The sequence below is a fragment of the Acomys minous genome (genome assembly GCF_964271855.1).
Source record: "Acomys minous genome assembly, chromosome: 2".
Classification (NCBI taxonomy): domain Eukaryota; kingdom Metazoa; phylum Chordata; class Mammalia; order Rodentia; family Muridae; genus Acomys; species Acomys minous.
In genome coordinates, this window is record NC_140484.1 from 57,127,495 (window position 1) to 57,148,264 (window position 20,770).

General features: G+C 47.0%; 3 protein-coding genes across 3 annotated transcripts; all 3 read left to right on the top strand.

Moving 5' to 3' along the window:
• The first annotated feature begins 3,120 nt into the window (after positions 1 to 3,120).
• LOC311592940 (uncharacterized protein) lies at positions 3,121 to 4,576 on the top strand. Its single transcript, XM_084773844.1, has one exon. It carries the CDS (start codon positions 3,166 to 3,168, stop codon positions 3,673 to 3,675), a length of 510 nt encoding a protein of 169 aa, XP_084629970.1. The 5' UTR covers positions 3,121 to 3,165; the 3' UTR covers positions 3,676 to 4,576.
• A 5,992-nt stretch (positions 4,577 to 10,568) lies between these two features.
• Positions 10,569 to 11,643, top strand: LOC311592943 (uncharacterized protein). The gene has a single exon (XM_084773847.1). It carries the CDS (start codon positions 10,619 to 10,621, stop codon positions 11,093 to 11,095), a length of 477 nt encoding a protein of 158 aa, XP_084629973.1. The 5' UTR covers positions 10,569 to 10,618; the 3' UTR covers positions 11,096 to 11,643.
• A 3,994-nt stretch (positions 11,644 to 15,637) lies between these two features.
• On the top strand, positions 15,638 to 16,917 carry LOC311592930 (uncharacterized protein). Its single transcript, XM_084773832.1, has one exon. The coding sequence runs from the start codon at positions 15,688 to 15,690 to the stop codon at positions 16,357 to 16,359; it is 672 nt and encodes a 223-aa protein (XP_084629958.1). The 5' UTR covers positions 15,638 to 15,687; the 3' UTR covers positions 16,360 to 16,917.
• The last annotated feature ends 3,853 nt before the right edge of the window (positions 16,918 to 20,770 follow it).

Consider the following 20,770-nt stretch of genomic DNA (forward strand, 5'->3'; position numbering starts at 1 on the left):
GATCTGTCAGCCAGAATAAACCCTTTCTCCTTTAAGCTGCCTTGCCAGAATATTTCATCATAATCATGGGAAAGTAACAAAGACAACCATTCATTTTGTTATTTGAGGCAGGGTTTCCACTGGCTGGGATCCTGGGTTCTCTGATTAGGGCTCTCTGACTAGCTCAGTTTGTCCACTGAGCTCCAAGTGTCCTCCTGACTCTGAAAGAAAAGTGACCAATTACAATGGTTAGTTAGCACACAAAGAAATCTGCCATGTTATTTGAATGTGAATAACTCAAATGAACACAAAATGCCTGTGTTGACTCTGCAGTCTCATGGAAGAGCAATCCTGTGCAAGGCTTCCCACATACAGACTCCCCTTTGCGAACATGTAGCCGTGAAAAACAAGTGTTTCATCATGGTGCATTGTATGGTGACAAAAGCTCCCAGCAGGGTGATAGAAATGATTTAAATGGTGCGTTTAAAGTGGAATGCCTACCAGGAAAGTGGGATAGGTGTGAGGACATACTATTGGGACTCTACATGAGTGAAATATGGGAGAACAGGGAAATAGAAGGATCCAGAGGGGTCCTAGAAACCTACAAGAAGAACATTATATGGGCATATCTGGGCCCAGGAGTTCTGCTCAAATTATGGCACCAAACAAGGACAATATGTGTAGTAAACATTGAACCCCTACCCAGATCTAGCCAATGGACAGGACATTCTCCACAGATGAGTGAAGAGTGGGGACTGATTTTCTTTTTTTTTTTCTTTTCTTTTTTTACTTTATTAATTTATTCTTGTTAGATCTCAATGGTTAGCCCATCGCTTGTATCCTCCCATTCTTCCCTCCCTCCAATTTCCCCCTTATTCCCCTTCCCTATGACCGTTCCTGAGGGGGATTACCTCCCCCTGTATATGTTCATAGAGTATCAAGTCTCTTCTTGGTAACCTGCTGTCCTTCCTCTGAGTGCCACCAGGTCTCCCCCTCCAGGGGACATGGTCAAAGTTGAGGCACCAGAGTATGTGAGAAAGTAATATCCCACTCTCCACTCTACTGTGGAGAGTGTTCTGTCCATTGTCTAGATCTGGGTAGGGGTTTAAGGTTTACCGCCTGTATTGTCCTTGGCTGGTGCCTTAGTTTGAGAGGGACCCCTGGGCCCAAATCTGCCTATCATAATGTTCTACTTGTAGGCTTCTAGGACCCTCTGGGTCCTTCTACTTTGCCATTCTCCCATGCTTCTCTCATCTAGAGTCCCACTAGAATGTCCTCCCCTCTGTCTCAGTTTTCTGGTAAGTGAAGGCTTTCGTGGGACATGCCCCTTGGGCTAATGTGCAGATATAAGGGAGTATATACCATTTGAGTCTTTCTGCTTCTGGCTTAACTCACTCATTATGATCATTTCTAGCTCAATCCATTTGTCCACAAATTTCGGGAATTCCTTGTTTTTAATAGCTGAGTAGTATTCCATAGTGTATATGTACCACAGTTTCTTTATCCATTCTTCTACTGATGGATACTTAGGCTATTTCCATGTTCTGGCTACATATGAACTCTGATGCCCCATATTTGACCATGTCCCCTTGATGGGGAGGCCTGGTGGCACTCAAAGGAAGGATAGCAGGCTACCAAGAAGAGACTTTATACCCTATGAGCATATACAGAGGAGGAGGTCCCGCTCAGACACAGTCATAGGAGAGGGAAATAGGGTGAAAGTAGGAGGGAAGGAGGGAGGGATGGACAGGGAGGAGAAATGGGAGGATACAAGGGATGGGATAACCACTGAGATGTAATATGAACGAATTAATAAATAATTAAAAATAAAGTGGAATGCCTGTCTGCAGTTAGAAACATCCCACTCTCTTTCCACAGAACAATATAGATAAACCTCACAGACCACCAATGTGCTACATGAGAAACAGAACAAGATGTAGAACAACTGTTGATGCTAATAAACATGGTGGGGAGACGAAGCCAGACAGATCTTGGGGCTTGTTGCCCAGACAGTGTAGTCTACTTCACCAGTTCCACGTCAGTGAGAGACACTGTCTGACAAAACAAGATAGAAGGAACTAGAGAAACGAAGTCAAGCTGTCTAGACTTAAAAACTGCAACAGCGCTAAAAGCTCTATATGACAGATCTGGCATACATCTAGTGATAAAGTGCTACAAGCACAAGTGTGAGGAATTAAGTTTGATCCCCAAAACACATTAAAAGCCTGTTATGGTAACATGGAGCTACAGGACTGGGGAGGTAGATGCAGCCAGATCTTAGGCTTCATTCACTAGCCTGTCCTAAGAGGAGAATCACCAGCCAGGGAGAGACTTCGCCTCAAAACCAAGGTGGACAGCTCTTGATGAAAGATACCCAGGTAGACCACTGCCTTCCACATACACAAGCACATATATGACCTTCAACACACACAAAGAGGGGTGGGGAAGGAGGCAAAAAGAAGAGGAAGAACATGGCATGGTGGGCAAGGCAGTCTGCCTACTATCCCAACAAAGCAAAGGCAGACACAGCATCCCCAGCAAGCCGGCTAGATACAACAGTCAGAATAGGGACCTCTGGTTGCTGCAGGAAACATGTGCAGTAGAATGATTCAGAAGGACATCTACTAGCTGACTCTGGCCAAGACAAACATCCACACGGTTGAATGAATTCCCACACATGTATACAGAGACAGAGAGAGAGACAGAGACAGAGAGGGGGGGAGGACAGACAGACTGACAGACACACACACACACACACACACACACACACACACACACATACACACACAGACAGACAGACACATGAATAAATATGCAAATTCATTTATTTCACATTTACAACCGAAAAATTTAACCCATATGTAAGTTTGTGTTTTCCCAAAATGAGCTGTCCCATTGAGGGTCTTGATCCATTCTGGACACAGATTCAGCACTATAGTTACACGGAAAAGGCAACAGAAAGCCAGGGACAAGTGGGCAATGCATGAGGGGATGACAAGTGAAGAAAAACAAAAGAAAGTGGTCCTAAAAATGGCACAAACAGGAACGAGGAAGTGCCCATGTGCAGCCATGTAAGCGACCCTGAGCTGGGATATAAAGGCCCAGCCTCAGGAGGCTCCACACCTCTCCACTTCCCTCTCTGCCTGCTTCACTGTCCTTCTCCACCCTCAACCAAACACCAGAACCATGACTTGCTGTGGCTGTTCTGGAGGCTGTGGCTCCAGCTGTGGGGGCTGTGAATGCAGCTGTGGGGACTGTGGCTCCTGCTGCTGCAAGCCTGTGTGCTGCTGTGTGCCAGTGTGCTGCTGTAGGGGCTGGAAAGGAGGCTGTGGCTCCTGTGGGGGCTGCAAGTCTAGCTGCTGTGAGTGTAGGTGCTGCAAGCCCTGCTGCTGTCAGTCCAGCTGCTGCAAGCCCTGCTGCTGTCAGTCCAGCTGCTGCAAGCCCTGCTGCTGTCAGTCCAGCTGCTGCCAACCCTGCTGCTGTCAGTCCAGCTGCTGCAATCCCTGCTGCTGTCAGTCTAGCTGCTGCAAACCCTGCTGCTGTCCTTCCAGCTGCTGTGAGTGTAGCTGCTGCAAGCCCTGCTGCTGTCAGTCCAGCTACTGTAAGCCCTGCTGCTGTAAGCCCTGCTGCTGTCAGTCCACCTGCTGCAAGCCCTGCTGCTCTCAGTCCAGCTGCTGCAAACCTTGCTGTGGTTAGTCCAGCTGCAGAAAGCCCTGCACCTACTACTCCAGATGCTTCAAGCCCTATTGTTGGCATGCTGGCTGCTGTGCCCAAGTATGCTGCCACCTCAATATTTGGGTTCTGGCTTTGCAGGGCTGTTACCATATAGGCACTCTCCCTGTCAGGACTTCCCGGCCCCGGCTTTGACTCTCCTTCCCAACACACTGAGCCAGTCTCCTCCACTAGCTCTGTCTCTCTCTCATCCTTCTTCCTTTCCAAGAATGAGCATTTCCTAGAGCCTTCTTATTAGCCCAGCTGCTACCAGTGTAGCATTGGTACCTCTGAGGGATACAAGGCAAGATCTTGCAGCTCTACTTTCCATGGGCCTAGGGGTCAATAAGAAATACTTCCATGCCTCCCCTGGCACTTCTGCCAAGCATCTGAAGTCATTTCTGTGGTATCACTCTCACACTTTAGCACGGGGCTATCCCTGCAGTGAAGACCCTCCTCAACCCACTCACTCTAAAGCCACCAAGAATCCTCATCTCTGCCTTTTACACATCGAATAAAGCCACTACTCTGGTACACTATTGCTGTGTTGTGTCTCTCCTCTGGTTTGGTAAGGGTGCATTGCAGTAGCACCTGTGGTCACACTGCATTACTGTAGACCATAGGCCAGTAGGCAGAGTGTCCTACCTGGCACAGCTCTTCCTCACACTATGGCAGAAGCATCAATGTCAGCCACTCAGCCCTTACTCTGCAACTCCTCTCTACATCTAAGGAAAGCAGACTCACATCTCCTGTCTCTTCGCTGATCATCTCAGCTAAGGTTGCCATCAGAAATTGCCATAGACACAGCAGCTTATTAACAATAAAAGCAGTTCTTCTCATCTATGGAGGGTAGTTCAAGTGTAGTACATATTCTTCTGGCATTGTGTGTGTGTGTGTGTGTGTGTGTGTGTGTGTGTGTGTGTGTCTGTATGTGTGTGTGTTGTGTCTGTGTGTCTCTGAAATTAGTGTGCACACATATACCTAAATATAGGTACACATGCAGGTGCGAGGATTTGCAAAGACGTGAATCAATGCTAGGTCTATTCCTTTATTTCTATCTTATTTATTTATTTATTTTGATTTTAGGAGACAAGGTTTCTTTGTGTAGGAACTTTGGCTGTCCAGAGGCCCTGGACAGAGATCCTGCAAACCCTAAGAGACCAGAGTTGCCAGGCCAGACTACTTTACCAAGCAAAACAATCAATAACCATTGAGGGAAAAAACAAAATATTCCATGACAAAAACAAATTCAAACAGTACCTATCCACAAAACTAGATTTATAGAGGGTACTAGGAGGAAAACTCCATCCCAGACGGGTCAAGGTACAGCCAAAAGTACTCAGGAAATAGATAACTATACCATGGCAAAAACACAACTGTACAAACGCTCCACTGGAACCAACATCAAAATTAAGACTCTTAACGCTCACTGGTCATTAATATCTCTTAACATCAATGGTCTCAATTCTCCAATAAAAAAGACACAGACTAACTGAATGGGTGTATAAACAAGATCCAACATTCTTCTGCATTCAAGAAACAATCTCACCCGTAACGATAGGCAGTACCTCAGGGCAAAAGGTTGGAAAAAAATATTCCACCTTGGTCACAAAAAAATGGTCACAAGAAGCAAGCAGGTGTAGCCATTGTAATATTGAACAAAATAGATTTTCAACCAAAATTAATCAAAAGAGATATGGAAGGACACTTCATACTCATCAAAAGGTGAAGTGAAACGAGATGACATCTCAATTCTAAACATCTATGCTCCCAATACAAGGACACCCACATTTGTAAAAGATCTGCTAAAGAAGCTTAAACCACACATCGGTCCCCACACAATAATAGTGGGAGACTTCAAAACCCCACTCTCACTGAAGGGCAAGTCATTGAAACAGAAACTAAGCCGAGAAATAACATCATTAACCAATGCCATGAGTCAAATGGATCTAACTGATATCTACAGAACCTTTCACCCAAACAAGAAAGAATATACCTTCTTCTCTGCACCCCATGGAACCTTCTCCAAAATTGAACACATCGTAGGTCACAAAGCAAGCCTCAACATATACAAGAGGATTGAAATGATACCTTGTATTTTATCAGATCACCATGGTCTTAGGATGCAATTCAACAACACAGAAATAACAAAAAGCCTACACCTACATGGAAACTAAACAACTCTCTGGTAAATCGCACCTGGGTCAGGGAAGAAATCAAGGAGTTTCTGAAATTCAATGAAAATGAAGGAACAACATACCCAAATTTGTGGGATACATTGGAAGCAGTGCTAAGAGGAAAATTCATAGCACTAAGTGCCTTTAAAAAGAAATTGGAAACATCCCACATAAGCATCTTAATGACACAACTGGAATCCCTAGGGGAAAAAAAGAAGCAGAAACACCCAAAAGGAGTACATGTCTGGAAATAATCAAACTCAGGGCTGAAATTAACAAATTAGAAACTAAGAAAACAGTCCAAAGAATCAACAAAACCAAAAGCTGCTTCTTGGAGAAAATCAACAAGATAGACAAACCGTTAGCCAAACTAACTAAAAGGCAGAGAGAAAGTACTGAAATCAACAAAACCAGAAATGAAAAGAGAGACATAACAACAGACACTGAAGAAATACAAAGAATCATAAGATCCTACTTCGAAGGCATATATGCCACAAAATTTGAAAATCTAAGGGAAATGGACGATTTTCTTGATCAATTACACTTGCCAAAGTTAAGTGAAGATCAGCTAAACAAGCTAAGTAGTCCCAATTCCCCTACAGAAATAGAAGCAATCATTGATAGTCTCCCCGCCAAAAAAAGCCCAGGGCCAGATGGTTTCAGTGCAGAATTCTACCAGACCTTCAAGGGCAAGCTAATACCGATACTCTTCAAGCTACTCCAAAAGATAGAAATGGATGGAACATTACCAAACTCATTCTATGAGGCCATAGTCACATTGATACCTAAACCTCACAAAGACTCAACAAAGAAAGAGAATTTCAGACCAATTTCTCTTATGAACATCGATGCAAAAATACAAAATAAAATACTTGCAAAACGAATACAAGAACACATCAAAGATATATCATTCATCATGACCAAGTAGACTTCATTCCAGGCATGAAGGGATGGTTTAATATACAGAAATCCATCAATGTAATCCACCATATAGACAAACTGAAAATAAAAAACCACATGATCTTCTCTTTAGATGCAGAGAAAGCATTTGATAAAATCAACACCCATTCATGTTTAAAGTTTTAGAGAGATCAGGGATACAAGGCACTCTCCTCAACATAATAAAGACTATATACAGCAAGCCAATAGCCAAAATCAAATTAAATGGTGACATGCTCAAGGAAATTCCTCTAAAATCGGGACCAAGGCAAGGCTGCCTACTCTCTCATATCTCTTCAATATAGTACTCGAAGTTCTAGCCAGAGCAATAAGACAACAAAAGGAGATCAAGGGGATCCAAAGGGGAAAAGAGGAAGTCAAATTAATACTATTTGCAGATGATATGATAATGTACATAAGTGACCCTCAAATTTCCACCAGAGAACTCCTACAGCTGATAAACAACTTCAGTACATTGGCTGGATACAAAATTATCTCAAAAAAGTCTGTAGCCTTCTTATACACAAATGACCAGATTGCAGAGGAAGAAATTAGGAAAACCACACCCTTCACATTAGCCACAAGCAATATAAAATACTTAGGAGTTACTCTAACTAGGGAAGTGAAGGACTTGTTGGGAAAAAATTTCAAAGCTCTCAAGAAAGAGATTGAAGATGACATGGGAAGATGGAATGATCTTCCTTGCTCATGGATCAGGAGAATCATCATAGTAAAAAGGGCTATCTTACCAAAAGCAATCTACACATTCAAGGCAATCCCTATCAAAATATCTGCACAATTTTTAAAGACATTGAAAGTTCAATTCTGAACTTCATATGGAAAAACAAAAAACCCCGGATAGCTAAAACAATCTGGTACAATAAAAGGTCCTCCGGAGGAATCTCCATACCTGATCTCAAACTGTACTATAAAGCAATAGTAATTAAAACAGCATGGTACTGGCACAGCAACAGGCTGCTTGATCAGTGGAATCAAATCGAAGACCCACATATGAATCCATACACATATGGTCACTTGATTTTTGACAAGGAAGCCAAGTCCATTCAATGGAAAAAGGATAGCATCTTCAACAAACGGTGCTGGTCTAACTGGATGTCTATGTGTAAAAAAATGCAACTGGACCCATATTTGTCACCTTGTACAAAACTCAAATCCAAGTGGATTAAAGACCTCAACATAAAACCAGAGACACTAAGTCACTCTGAAGAAAAAGTGGGGAAGAGCCTGGAACATATTGGCACAGGAGACAACTTCCTGAAGAGAACACCAACAGCCCAGGCCTTAATGTCAACAATTAATAAATGAGACCTCATGAGGCTGAGAAGCTTCTGTAAGGAAGGAGACACTGTCAACAGAACAAAGCGACAGCCTACAGACTGGGAAAAGATCTTCACCAACCCTACATATGACAAAGGTCTAATATCCAAAATATATAAAGAACTCAAGAAATTAAACACCACCAAACCAAATAAATCAATTGAGAAATGGGCCTCAGAACTAAACAGAGAATTCGCAACAGAGGAATATCAAATGGCTGAGAAACACATAAAGAAATGCTCAACCTCCTTAGTCATCAGGGAAATGCAAATCAAAACAACTCTGAGATTCCATCTTACACCCATCACAATGGCTAAGATCAAAAATTCAAGCAACAGCACATGCTGGTGACAATGTCTAGAGAGAGGAACACTCCTTCATTGCTGGTGGGAATGTAAAACTAGTACAGCCACTTTGGAAATCTATCTGGTGCTATCTCAGAAAACTGGGAATAGGGCTTCCTCAGGACCCGCTATTCCACTCCTTGGAACATACCCAGAAGATGCTCCAGCACACAAGAAACAATGCTCAACCATGTTCATAGCAGCCTTATTCATAATAGCCAGAACATGGAAATAGCCTAAGTGTCCCTCAGTAGAAGAATGGATAAAGAAACTGTGGTACATATACACTATGGAATACTACTCAGCTATTTTAAAAAAAAAAAGGTATTCCCGAAATTTGTGGACAAATGGAATGAGCTAGAAATGATAATAATGAGTGAGTTAACCCAGAAGCAGAAAGAGTCAGATGGCATATACTCACTTATATCTGCATACTAGCCCAAGGGGCATGTCCCATGAAAGCCTTCACTTACCAGGAAACTGAGACAGAGGGGAGGACATCCTATTGGGACTCTACATGAGAGAAGCATGGGAAAATAGCAAAGTAGAAGGATCCAGAGGGTCCTAGAAACCTACAAGAAGAACATTATGATAGGCAGATTTGGGCCCAGGGGTCCGGCTCAAACCATGTCACCAGCCAAGGACAATACAGGCCAGAAGCTTCAAACCCCTACCCAGATCTAGCCAAAGAACAGGACATTCTCCACAGTTGAGTGGAGAGTGGGGTATGACTTTCACACATACTCTGGTGCCTCATATTTGACCATGTCCCCTGGAGGGGGAGACCTGGTGGCACTCAGAGGAAGGATGGCAGGCTACCAAAAAGAGACTTGATACCTTATGAGCTTAGAAAGGGGGAGAAAGTCCCCTCAGGCACAGTCATAGGGGAGGGGAGTAAAGCTAAATGGGAGGGAGGGAAGAATGGGAGGATACAAAGGATGTGATAATCATTCAGATGTAACAAGAATAAATTAATAAAAAAAGAGAAAAAAGTCAGAGTAAATGGAAAAACTAACGGACTCTACACATAAATTATAGGGATTAAACATAGACTTGGGCTTTAAGAGATACATCTAGTGTTAAAGTGCTTGCCTCACAGGTATGAGGACTTAAGTCTGAACCCCAAAACACATTAAAAGCCTGTTATGGTAACATGGAGCTACAGGACTGGGGAGGTGGATGCAGCCAGATCTCAGGCTTCATTCACTAGCCTGTCCTAAGAGGAGAGTCACCAGCCAGTGAGAGACCTGGCCTCAAAACCAAGGTGGACAGCTCCTGATGAAAGATACCCAGGTTGACCACTGCCTTCCACATACACAAGCACATATATATCCTTCAACACACACAAAGAGGGGTGGGAGAAGGAGACAAAAAGAAGAGGAAGAACATGGCAGTCTACCTACTATCCCAACAAACCAAAGGCAGACACAGCATCCCCAACAAGCTGGCTAGATGCAACAGTCAGAATAGGGACCTCTGGTTGCTGCAGGAAACATGCACAGTAGAATGATTCAGGAGGACACCTACTAGCTGACTCTGGCCAAGACAAGCATCCACACAGCTGAATGCATTCCAAAACAATGTATACATAAAATCACACACACACAGAGAGAAAGAGAGAGAAGAGAGAGAGAGAGAGAGAGAGAGAGAGAGAGAGAGAGAGAGAGAGAGAGAAACACACACACTCACTCACACACCCACACAGAGGCATGGTCCTGCACGAACACACACACACACACACACACACACACACACACACACACACACACAGTCGTATATACATTGCATGGACATATACAAGCAAAAAAAAGCCTGAAATGTTGGTTGGTATTTTACCAAAATGAGGAGCTTGATCCACTCAGGACACAAATTCAGCACTAGAGTTATTGTGATGAGGCAACAAGGATGTGGAGACCAGAGGACAGTAATGTGGAGATGACAACTACAGCAAAAAAAAAGGGAGTGGTCCTAAAAATGGCACAAACAGGAACCAGGAAGTGCCCATGTGCATCCAGGTAAGTGACCCTGAGCAGGGATATAAAGGCCCAGGCTCAGGAGGCTCCACACCTGTACACCCCTCTTTCTGCCTGCTTCACTGTCCTACTCCACCGTCAACCAAACACCAGAACCATGACCTGCTGTGGCTGTTCTGGAGGCTGTGGCTCCAGCTGTGAGACCGGTGGCTCCTGCTGCTGCTGCAAGCCTGTGTGCTGCTGTGTGCCTGTGTGCTGCTGTGGGGGCAGCAGGGGAGGCTGTGGCTCCTGTGTAGGTTGCAAGTCCAGCTGCTGTGAGTGTAGCTGCTGCAAGCCCTGCTGCTGTCAGTCCAGCTGCTGCAAGCCCTGTTGCTGTCAGTCCAGCTGCTGTAAGCCTTGCTGCTGTCAATCCAGCTGCTGCAAACCTTGCTGCTGTCAGTCCAGCTGCTGCAACCCCTGCTGCTGTCAGTCCAGCTGCTGTAAGCCCTGCTGCTGCAACCCTTGCTGCTGTCAGTCCAGCTGCTGTGAGCGCTGCTGCTGTCAGTCCAGCTGCTGTAAGCCCTGCTGCTGTCAGTCCAGCTGCTGTAAGCCCTGCTGCTGTCAGTCCAGCTGCTGCCAACCCTGCTGCTCTTAGTCCAGCGGTTGAAAGCCCTGCTTCTGCTAGGATGGATGCTGAAAACCCCATAGTTGGCAGGCTGGTTGCTGTGCCCGAGTATGCTGCCAGCGCAATCCCTGGGTTTTAGCTACTCAGGGCTATTACAGGATAGGCACTGTTCCTCTCAGGACTTCCCAGCCCAGGCTTGGACTCCCTTTCCCAACACACTGAGCCACTCTCCTCCACTAGCTCTGCCTCTCTCTCTCATCCTTCTTCCTTCCCAAGAATGAGCATTTCCTTTTGGCTTCTTGGTGGTCCAGCTGCTACAAGTGGAGCTTTGGCACCTCTGAGGGCTACAAGGCAAGATTTTGCAGCTCTAGTTGCCATGGGCCTCGGGTTGATAACAAATACATCCATGCCACCCCTGTCACTCTGAAAACCATCGGAAGACATTTCTGTGGTATCACTCTCACCTTGTAGCCCATGCCAATCCCTGCAGTGAAGGCCCTCCTCAACCCACTCACTCTAAGACACCAAGAATCCTCATCTCTGCCCTTTCCACTTTCAATAAAGCCAATACTCCAGTACACTATTGCTCTCTTGTGTCTTTTTTCCTCTTGTTGTGTAGGGATTTACTGGAATAGCCACTGTAGTCACACAACATTTCAGTAGACCATAGGCCAGTGGGCAGTGTGTCCTACCTGGCACAGCTCTTCCTCACACTGTGGCAGAAGCATCAAGGACAGCCACTCTGCCCTTACTCTGCAACTCCTCCCTGTATCTGAGGAATCAGACTCACATCACCGTCCTCTTCCTGATCATCTCCAGCTAAGGCTCCTATCAGAAATTGCCACAGACACAGTAGCTTATTAACAATACAAGCAGTTCTTCTCATCTATGGAGGGTAGTTCAAGTGTAGTAGAGCTTGTTCTGGCTTTGAACGGGGTGTGTGTGTGTGTGTGTGTGTGTGTGTGTGTGTGTGTGTGTGTGTACATCTGTCTGTAGTCTGTCTCTACGTCTGTCTGTCTGTCTGTGTGTCTGTCTTTGCAAGGTAGTGTGCCCATATGCACCTGATTATAGGTACACTTGCAGGGTGTGTATAAGCAAAGGCCAGAGGCCAGTGCTAGGTGCCTTCCTTGATTTTGCTCTTATTTATTTACTTATTTGTTTATTCTTTTATTTACTTTAGATTTAGGACACATGATTTCTCTGTTGAACAGCTCTGACTGCCCTAGAACTCGCTCTGTAGATGAGGCTGGGCTCACAGAGATCAACGTGCTTCCTGTTTATCATTCGACATAGGATCTCTCTCCCTGAGACTTGGACCTCACCGATTACAGGTGTCTGGCCAGTGAGACCCAGAGATCCATGTCCACTGTCTTAGGGTGTCTTTTGCTGTGAAGAGAAACCATGAACACAGCAAGTCCTCTAAGGGAGAACCTTTCATTTGGGTGGCTCACAGATCCATAGTTTATTCCACTCTTGTCATGGCGGGAAGCATGGCGGCACCCAGCAGACATGGTGCTGGAGAAGGAGCTGAGAAATCTTCATCTGCATTGGCAGGCAGCAGGAAGACAGTGTGCCACTGGGCCTGGCTTGACTTTCTGAAAGCACAGAGCACATGCCCCATGGCACACGGCCTCCAACAAGGCCTCATCTCCAATATTGCCACTCCTTGTGCGTCTGTGGGAGCCATGTTCATTCAAACCACAGAGACAGGGTATTTAGTTATTTGGAGTGTGGGAGGGGGGAAGTTAGAAAGGGTAGATAATAAGGCCATGGGTAAGTTGGAGACCTGAAGACAAAGCCGAGAGGAGTTTGGGGGTAGAACTGGCGCTGCTTTCTAGACTGATCTGACTGCACAATAGGCTCTGTCTCAGAGTTCCTCTGGACAACATCAAATTGTGAATGAAGCCAAGAAGCAAAAAGACAAGGAGAGGAACTATGAGTGCTCCTGGGTATGGTGCAAGAGAGGTTTGTTATAGACATGTGGCAGAGCATAAAGAAAGGCAGACACATCTGGGAGACTCCTAAGTGGTCCTGGCCTCGAACCATGTAGGGACAGTGGCAGGGGAAGAGAGAGGCTGGAGCCAAGCACTCCAGCCAGGGGGTCAAAAGAAGGGGCAGAGAAAGAGACAGTTATGGAACCCTAAAATCGGGATTCCTATGGAAGAGTGGCTCAAGCCCATGGGCTGGAGAGGTCAAGGTACAGGCAGGGTATGGGAGCCATACCCTGTGATAGGGAGGGCCTGAGGGATGCTGGGAGGACCTGCAGGCCAGATTGGCTTAGGGACCTTCACGAGGCACATCAGCCAGTGGTCCAAGGTTTGATTTTGAGTGTGTTTTGTTGCAAGACAGGGTTTCTCCACGGAGCCTTGACTCTCTTGCACTTGCTTTGTAAACCAGTTTGGCCTCAAACTCGCAGAGATCTGCCTGCCTCTGCCTCCCTGTGTGCTAAGATGAAAAGTAGGAGCCACCCAGTGTGGCTTGTCCCACGTTCGAAAAGGTAAATGTTAACTACATCAGTGGAGAACAGACTCCTATATGGTGCTCACATTCATAGTCCAGAGACCCCTTGCCAGGCAGCTCGGCCATCACCTCACCTCACCTCACCTCACGTCCAGCAGGTTCTCAACTAGTGGATCTCAGTCCCTTTGAGGGAACCATAGAACATCTCTTACATATCTTATGCTTGCATTTCAGTTCATCACCTAGCGATTACACTTAGGAAGTAGCAAGGAAGTCATTTAAGGGCTGAGGGTATCTAGCACAGGAGGAACGTTGTTAAAGAGTCGTAGCATTAGGAAGGTTGGGAACCACTGCTCTAAGGTTGGCAGAGCTCTGGGCTAATGCTAGACAGTTGTCTGAGGTGGGGGTTTCCACACCAAACCCCATGGAGTGGACAAGGTAGGGGTCAGGACTCAGCCAAGTACAGGAGCCAGCTGCTAATGGAGAAACTCTGGGTCCTGTGCAGTAAAGACTGTCCAGTGGGTCATCCCTGGGGCGAAAGGAGAGACTGACTCCATCCTGTAGGCCTGCATGCACTCTGAGAAGGGGCAGCTGGAGTGTGACTTGGGAAGGAAGGGAAGGCAGAGAGTAGGGAAGGGTAGTCTGACCCACAGACAGCCAGTGCTCTTCTAAGATTCTTGGACCCATCCTGGACTGAGGAGGAACTCAAGTGGGCCCATCTGCATCTTTAGCACAGACCTCGGAAGCCCCAAATCCTGTCAGAGCTCCTCTCCCCTATATGGTGTGAATCTCAGGCTCAAATATTGGGCCCAAGGTCCCTGTCTTATGGTCTTCATTGCAAAGCTGTTGAGCCTTTAAAAAGTTGGAAAGAATCAGGCGTGCTGCAGCACGTCTTTCAAACTAGCACTCTGGAGTCAGAGGCAGGTAGGTCTCTGTGAGTTCAAGGCCAGCCTGGTCTACAAAGTATGTCCAGGACAGCCAAGCCTACACAGAGAAACCCTACCTAAAAACAAACAAACAAACAAATGCTGTCAAACTGTCACTTAAAATGAGGGTCAACGGAAAAACTAACAGACTCTACATGTAACTTATAGACTTGGGCTTTAAGAGATACATCTAGTGATAAAGTGCTACAAGCACAGGTGTGAGGACTTAAGTTTGATCCCCCAAAATACATTAAAAGCCTCTTATGGTAACATGGAGCTACAGGACTGGGGAGGTGGATGCAGCCAGATCTCAGGCTTCATTCACTAGCCTGTGCTAAGAGGAGAGTCACAAGCCAGTGAGAGACTTGGCCTCAAAACCCAGGTTCACCAATGCCTTCCACATACACAAGCACATATCTGTCCTTCAACACACACAAAGAGGGGTGGTGAAGGAGGCAAAAAGAAGAGGAAGAACATGGCACGGTGGACAAGGCAGTCTGCCTACGATCCCAACAAAGCAAAGGCACACACAGCATCCCCAGCAAACCGGCTAGATACAACAGTCAGAATAGGGACCTCTGGTTGATGCAGGAAACATGCACAGTAGAATGACTCAGGAGGACACCTACTAGCTGACTCTGGCCAAGACAAGCATCCACACAGCTGAATGCATTCCCAAAAAATGTACACATTAAATCACACACACACACACACACACACACACAGAGAGAGAGAGAGAGAGAGAGAGAGAGAGAGAGAGAGAGAGAGAGAGACAGAGAGAAACACACACACTCACTCACACACCCACACAGAGGTATGGTCCTGCACGAACACACACACACACACACACACACACACACACACACACACACACACAGTCGTATATACATTGCATGGACATACACAAGCAAAAAAAAGCCTGAAATGTTGGTTGGTATTTTAGCAAAATAGGAGCTTGGTCCACTCAGGACACAAATTCAGCACTAGAGTTATTGTGATGAGGCAACAAGGATGTGGAGACCAGAGGACAGTAATGTGGAGATGACAACTACAGCAAAACAAAAGAGAGTGGTCCTAAAAATGGCACAAACAGGAACCAGGAAGTGCCCATGTGCATCCAGGTAAGTGACCCTGAGCAGGGATATAAAGGCCCAGGCTCAGGAGGCTCCACACCTGTACACCCCTCTTTCTGCCTGCTTCACTGTCCTACTCCACCGTCAACCAAACACCAGAACCATGACCTGCTGTGGCTGTTCTGGAGGCTGTGGCTCCAGCTGTGAGACCGGTGGCTCCTGCTGCTGCTGCAAGCCTGTGTGCTGCTGTGTGCCTGTGTGCTGCTGTGGGGGCAGCAGGGGAGGCTGTGGCTCCTGTGGAGGTTGCAAGTCCAGCTGCTGTGAGTGTAGCTGCTGCAAGCCCTGCTGCTGTCAGTCCAGCTGCTGCAAGCCCTGTTGCTGTCAGTCCAGCTGCTGTGAGCCTTGCTGCTGTCAATCCAGCTGCTGCAAACCTTGCTGCTGTCAGTCCAGCTGCTGCAACCCCGGCTGCTGTCAGTCCAGCTGCTGTAAGCCCTGCTGCTGCAACCCTTGCTGCTGTCAGTCCAGCTGCTGTGAGCCCTGCTGCTGTCAGTCCAGCTGCTGTAAGCCCTGCTGCTGTCAGTCCAGCTGCTGTAAGCCCTGCTGCTGTCAGTCCAGCTGCTGTAAGCCCTGCTGCTGTCAGTCCAGCTGCTGTAAGCCCTGCTGCTGCAACCCTTGCTGCTGTCAGTCCAGCTGCTGTGAGCCCTGCTGCTGTCAGTCCAGCTGCTGTAAGCCCTGCTGCTGTCAGTCCAGCTGCTGTAAGCCCTGCTGCTGTCAGTCCAGCTGCTGTAAGCCCTGCTGCTGTCAGTCCAGCTGCTGCCAACCCTGCTGCTCTTAGTCCAGCGGTTGAAAGCCCTGCTTCTGCTAGGATGGATGCTGAAAACCCCATAGTTGGCAGGCTGGTTGCTGTGCCCGAGTATGCTGCCAGCGCAATCCCTGGGTTTTAGCTACTCAGGGCTATTACAGGATAGGCACTGTCCCTCTCAGGACTTCCCAGCCCAGGCTTTGACTCCCTTTCCCAACACACTGAGCCACTCTCCTCCACTAGCTCTGCCTCTCTCTCTCATCCTTCTTCCTTCCCAAAAATGAGCATTTCCTTTTGGCTTCTTGGTGGTCCAGCTGCTACAAGTGTAGCTTTGGCACCTCTGAGGGCTACAAGGCAAGATCTTGCAGCTCTAGTTGCCATGGGCCTCGGGTTGATAACAAATACATCCATGCCACCCCTGTCACTCTGAAAACCATCTGAAGACATTTCTGTGGTATCACTCTCACCTTGTAGCCCATGCCAATCCCTGCAGTGAAGGCCCTCCTCAACCCACTCACTCTAAGACACCAAGAATCCTCATCTCTGCCCTTTCCACTTTCAATAAAGCCAATACTCCAGTACACTATTGCTCTCTTGTGTCTTTTTTCCTCTTGTTGTGTAGGGATTTACTGGAATAGCCACTGTAGTCACACAACATTTCAGTAGACCATAGGCCAGTGGGCAGTGTGTCCTACCTGGCACAGCTCTTCCTCACACTGTGGCAGAAGCATCAAGGACAGCCACTCTGCCCTTACTCTGCAACTCCTCCCTGAATCTGAGGAATCAGACTCACATCACCGTCCTCTTCCTGATCATCTCCAGCTAAGGCTCCTATCAGATATTGCCACAGACACAGTAGCTTATTAACGATACAAGCAGTTCTTGTCATCTATGGAGGGTAGTTCAAGTGTAGTAGAGCTTGTTCTGGCTTTGAACAGGGTGTGTGTGTGTGTGTGTGTGTGTGTGTGTGTGTGTGTGTGTGTGTGTATACATCTGTCTGTACGTCTGTCTCTACGTCTGTCTGTCTGTCTGTGTGTCTGTCTTTGCAAGGTAGTGTGCCCATAGGCACCTGATTATAGGTACACTTGCAGGGTGTGTATAAGCAAAGGCCAGAGGCCAGTGCTAGGTGCCTTCCTTGATTTTGCTCTTATTTATTTACTTATTTGTTTATTCTTTTATTTACTTTAGATTTAGGACACATGATTTCTCTGTTGAACAGCTCTGACTGCCCTAGAACTCGCTCTGTAGATGAGGCTGGGCTCACAGAGATCAACGTGCTTCCTGTTTATCATTCGACATAGGATCTCTCTCCCTGAGACTTGGACCTCACCGATTACAGGTGTCTGGCCAGTGAGACCCAGAGATCCATGTCCACTGTCTTAGGGTGTCTTTTGCTGTGAAGAGAAACCATGAACACAGCAAGTCCTCTAAGGGAGAACCTTTCATTTGGGTGGCTCACAGATCCATAGTTTATTCCACTCTTGTCATGGCGGGAAGCATGGCGGCACCCAGCAGACATGGTGCTGGAGAAGGAGCTGAGAAATCTTCATCTGCATTGGCAGGCAGCAGGAAGACAGTGTGCCACTGGGCCTGGCTTGACTTTCTGAAAGCACAGAGCACATGCCCCATGGCACACGGCCTCCAACAAGGCCTCATCTCCAATATTGCCACTCCTTGTGCGTCTGTGGGAGCCATGTTCATTCAAACCACAGAGACAGGGTATTTAGTTATTTGGAGTGTGGGAGGGGGGAAGTTAGAAAGGGTAGATAATAAGGCCATGGGTAAGTTGGAGACCTGAAGACAAAGCCGAGAGGAGTTTGGGGGTAGAACTGGCGCTGCTTTCTAGACTGATCTGACTGCACAATAGGCTCTGTCTCAGAGTTCCTCTGGACAACATCAAATTGTGAATGAAGCCAAGAAGCAAAAAGACAAGGAGAGGAACTATGAGTGCTCCTGGGTATGGTGCAAGAGAGGTTTGTTATAGACATGTGGCAGAGCATAAAGAAAGGCAGACACATCTGGGAGACTCCTAAGTGGTCCTGGCCTCGAACCATGTAGGGACAGTGGCAGGGGAAGAGAGAGGCTGGAGCCAAGCACTCCAGCCAGGGGGTCAAAAGAAGGGGCAGAGAAAGAGACAGTTATGGAACCCTAAAATCGGGATTCCTATGGAAGAGTGGCTCAAGCCCATGGGCTGGAGAGGTCAAGGTACAGGCAGGGTAATGGAGCCATACCCTGTGATAGGGAGGGCCTGAGGGATGCTGGGAGGACCTGCAGGCCAGATTGGCTTAGGGACCTTCACGAGGCACATCAGCCAGTGGTCCAAGGTTTGATTTTGAGTGTGTTTTGTTGCAAGACAGGGTTTCTCCACGGAGCCTTGACTCTCTTGCACTTGCTTTGTAAACCAGTTTGGCCTCAAACTCGCAGAGATCTGCCTGCCTCTGCCTCCCTGTGTGCTAAGATGAAAAGTAGGAGCCACCCAGTGTGGCTTGTCCCACGTTCGAAAAGGTAAATGTTAACTACATCAGTGGAGAACAGACTCCTATATGGTGCTCACATTCATAGTCCAGAGACCCCTTGCCAGGCAGCTCGGCCATCACCTCACCTCACCTCACCTCACGTCCAGCAGGTTCTCAACTAGTGGATCTCAGTCCCTTTGAGGGAACCATAGAACATCTCTTACATATCTTATGCTTGCATTTCAGTTCATCACCTAGCGATTACACTTAGGAAGTAGCAAGGAAGTCATTTAAGGGCTGAGGGTATCTAGCACATGAGGAACGTTGTTAAAGAGTCGTAGCATTAGGAAGGTTGGGAACCACTGCTCTAAGGTTGGCAGAGCTCTGGGCTAATGCTAGACAGTTGTCTGAGGTGGGGGTTTCCACACCAAACCCCATGGAGTGGACAAGGTAGGGGTCAGGACTCAGCCAAGTACAGGAGCCAGCTGCTAATGGAGAAACTCTGGGTCCTGTGCAGTAAAGACTGTCCAGTGGGTCATCCCTGGGGCGAAAGGAGAGACTGACTCCATCCTGTAGGCCTGCATGCACTCTGAGAAGGGGCAGCTGGAGTGTGACTTGGGAAGGAAGGGAAGGCAGAGAGTAGGGAAGGGTAGTCTGACCCACAGACAGCCAGTGCTCTTCTAAGATTCTTGGACCCATCCTGGACTGAGGAGGAACTCAAGTGGGCCCATCTGCATCTTTAGCACAGACCTCGGAAGCCCCAAATCCTGTCAGAGCTCCTCTCCCCTATATGGTGTGAATCTCAGGCTCAAATATTGGGCCCAAGGTCCCTGTCTTATGGTCTTCATTGCAAAGCTGTTGAGCCTTTAAAAAGTTGGAAAGAATCAGGCGTGCTGCAGCACGTCTTTCAAACTAGCACTCTGGAGTCAGAGGCAGGTAGGTCTCTGTGAGTTCAAGGCCAGCCTGGTCTACAAAGTATGTCCAGGACAGCCAAGCCTACACAGAGAAACCCTACCTAAAAACAAACAAACAAACAAATGCTGTCAAACTGTCACTTAAAATGAGGGTCAACGGAAAAACTAACAGACTCTACATGTAACTTATAGACTTGGGCTTTAAGAGATACATCTAGTGATAAAGTGCTACAAGCACAGGTGTGAGGACTTAAGTTTGATCCCCCAAAATACATTAAAAGCCTCTTATGGTAACATGGAGCTACAGGACTGGGGAGGTGGATGCAGCCAGATCTCAGGCTTCATTCACTAGCCTGTGCTAAGAGGAGAGTCACAAGCCAGTGAGAGACTTGGCCTCAAAACCCAGGTTCACCAATGCCTTCCACATACACAAGCACATATCTGTCCTTCAACACACACAAAGAGGGGTGGTGAAGGAGGCAAAAAGAAGAGGAAGAACATGGCACGGTGGACAAGGCAGTCTGCCTACGATCCCAACAAAGCAAAGGCACACACAGCATCCCCAGCAAACCGGCTAGATACAACAGTCAGAATAGGGACCTCTGGTTGATGCAGGAAACATGCACAGTAGAATGACTCAGGAGGACACCTACTAGCTGACTCTGGCCAAGACAAGCATCCACACAGCTGAATGCATTCCCAAAAAATGTACACATTAAATCACACACACACACACACACACACACACAGAGAGAGAGAGAGAGAGAGAGAGAGAGAGAGAGAGAGAGAGAAAGAGAGAGAGAGACAGAGAGAAACACACACACTCACTCACACACCCACACAGAGGTATGGTCCTGCACGAACACACACACACACACACACACACACACACACACACACAGTCGTATATACATTGCATGGACATACACAAGCAAAAAAAAGCCTGAAATGTTGGTTGGTATTTTAGCAAAATGAGGAGCTTGGTCCACTCAGGACACAAATTCAGCACTAGAGTTATTGTGATGAGGCAACAAGGATGTGGAGACCAGAGGACAGTAATGTGGAGATGACAAC

Coding starts and splice junctions, on each gene's coding strand:
- LOC311592940 (XM_084773844.1), top strand. CDS start 3,166: ATGACTTGCTGTGGCTGTTCTGGAGGCTGTGGCTCCAGCTGTGGGGGC.
- LOC311592943 (XM_084773847.1), top strand. CDS start 10,619: ATGACCTGCTGTGGCTGTTCTGGAGGCTGTGGCTCCAGCTGTGAGACC.
- LOC311592930 (XM_084773832.1), top strand. CDS start 15,688: ATGACCTGCTGTGGCTGTTCTGGAGGCTGTGGCTCCAGCTGTGAGACC.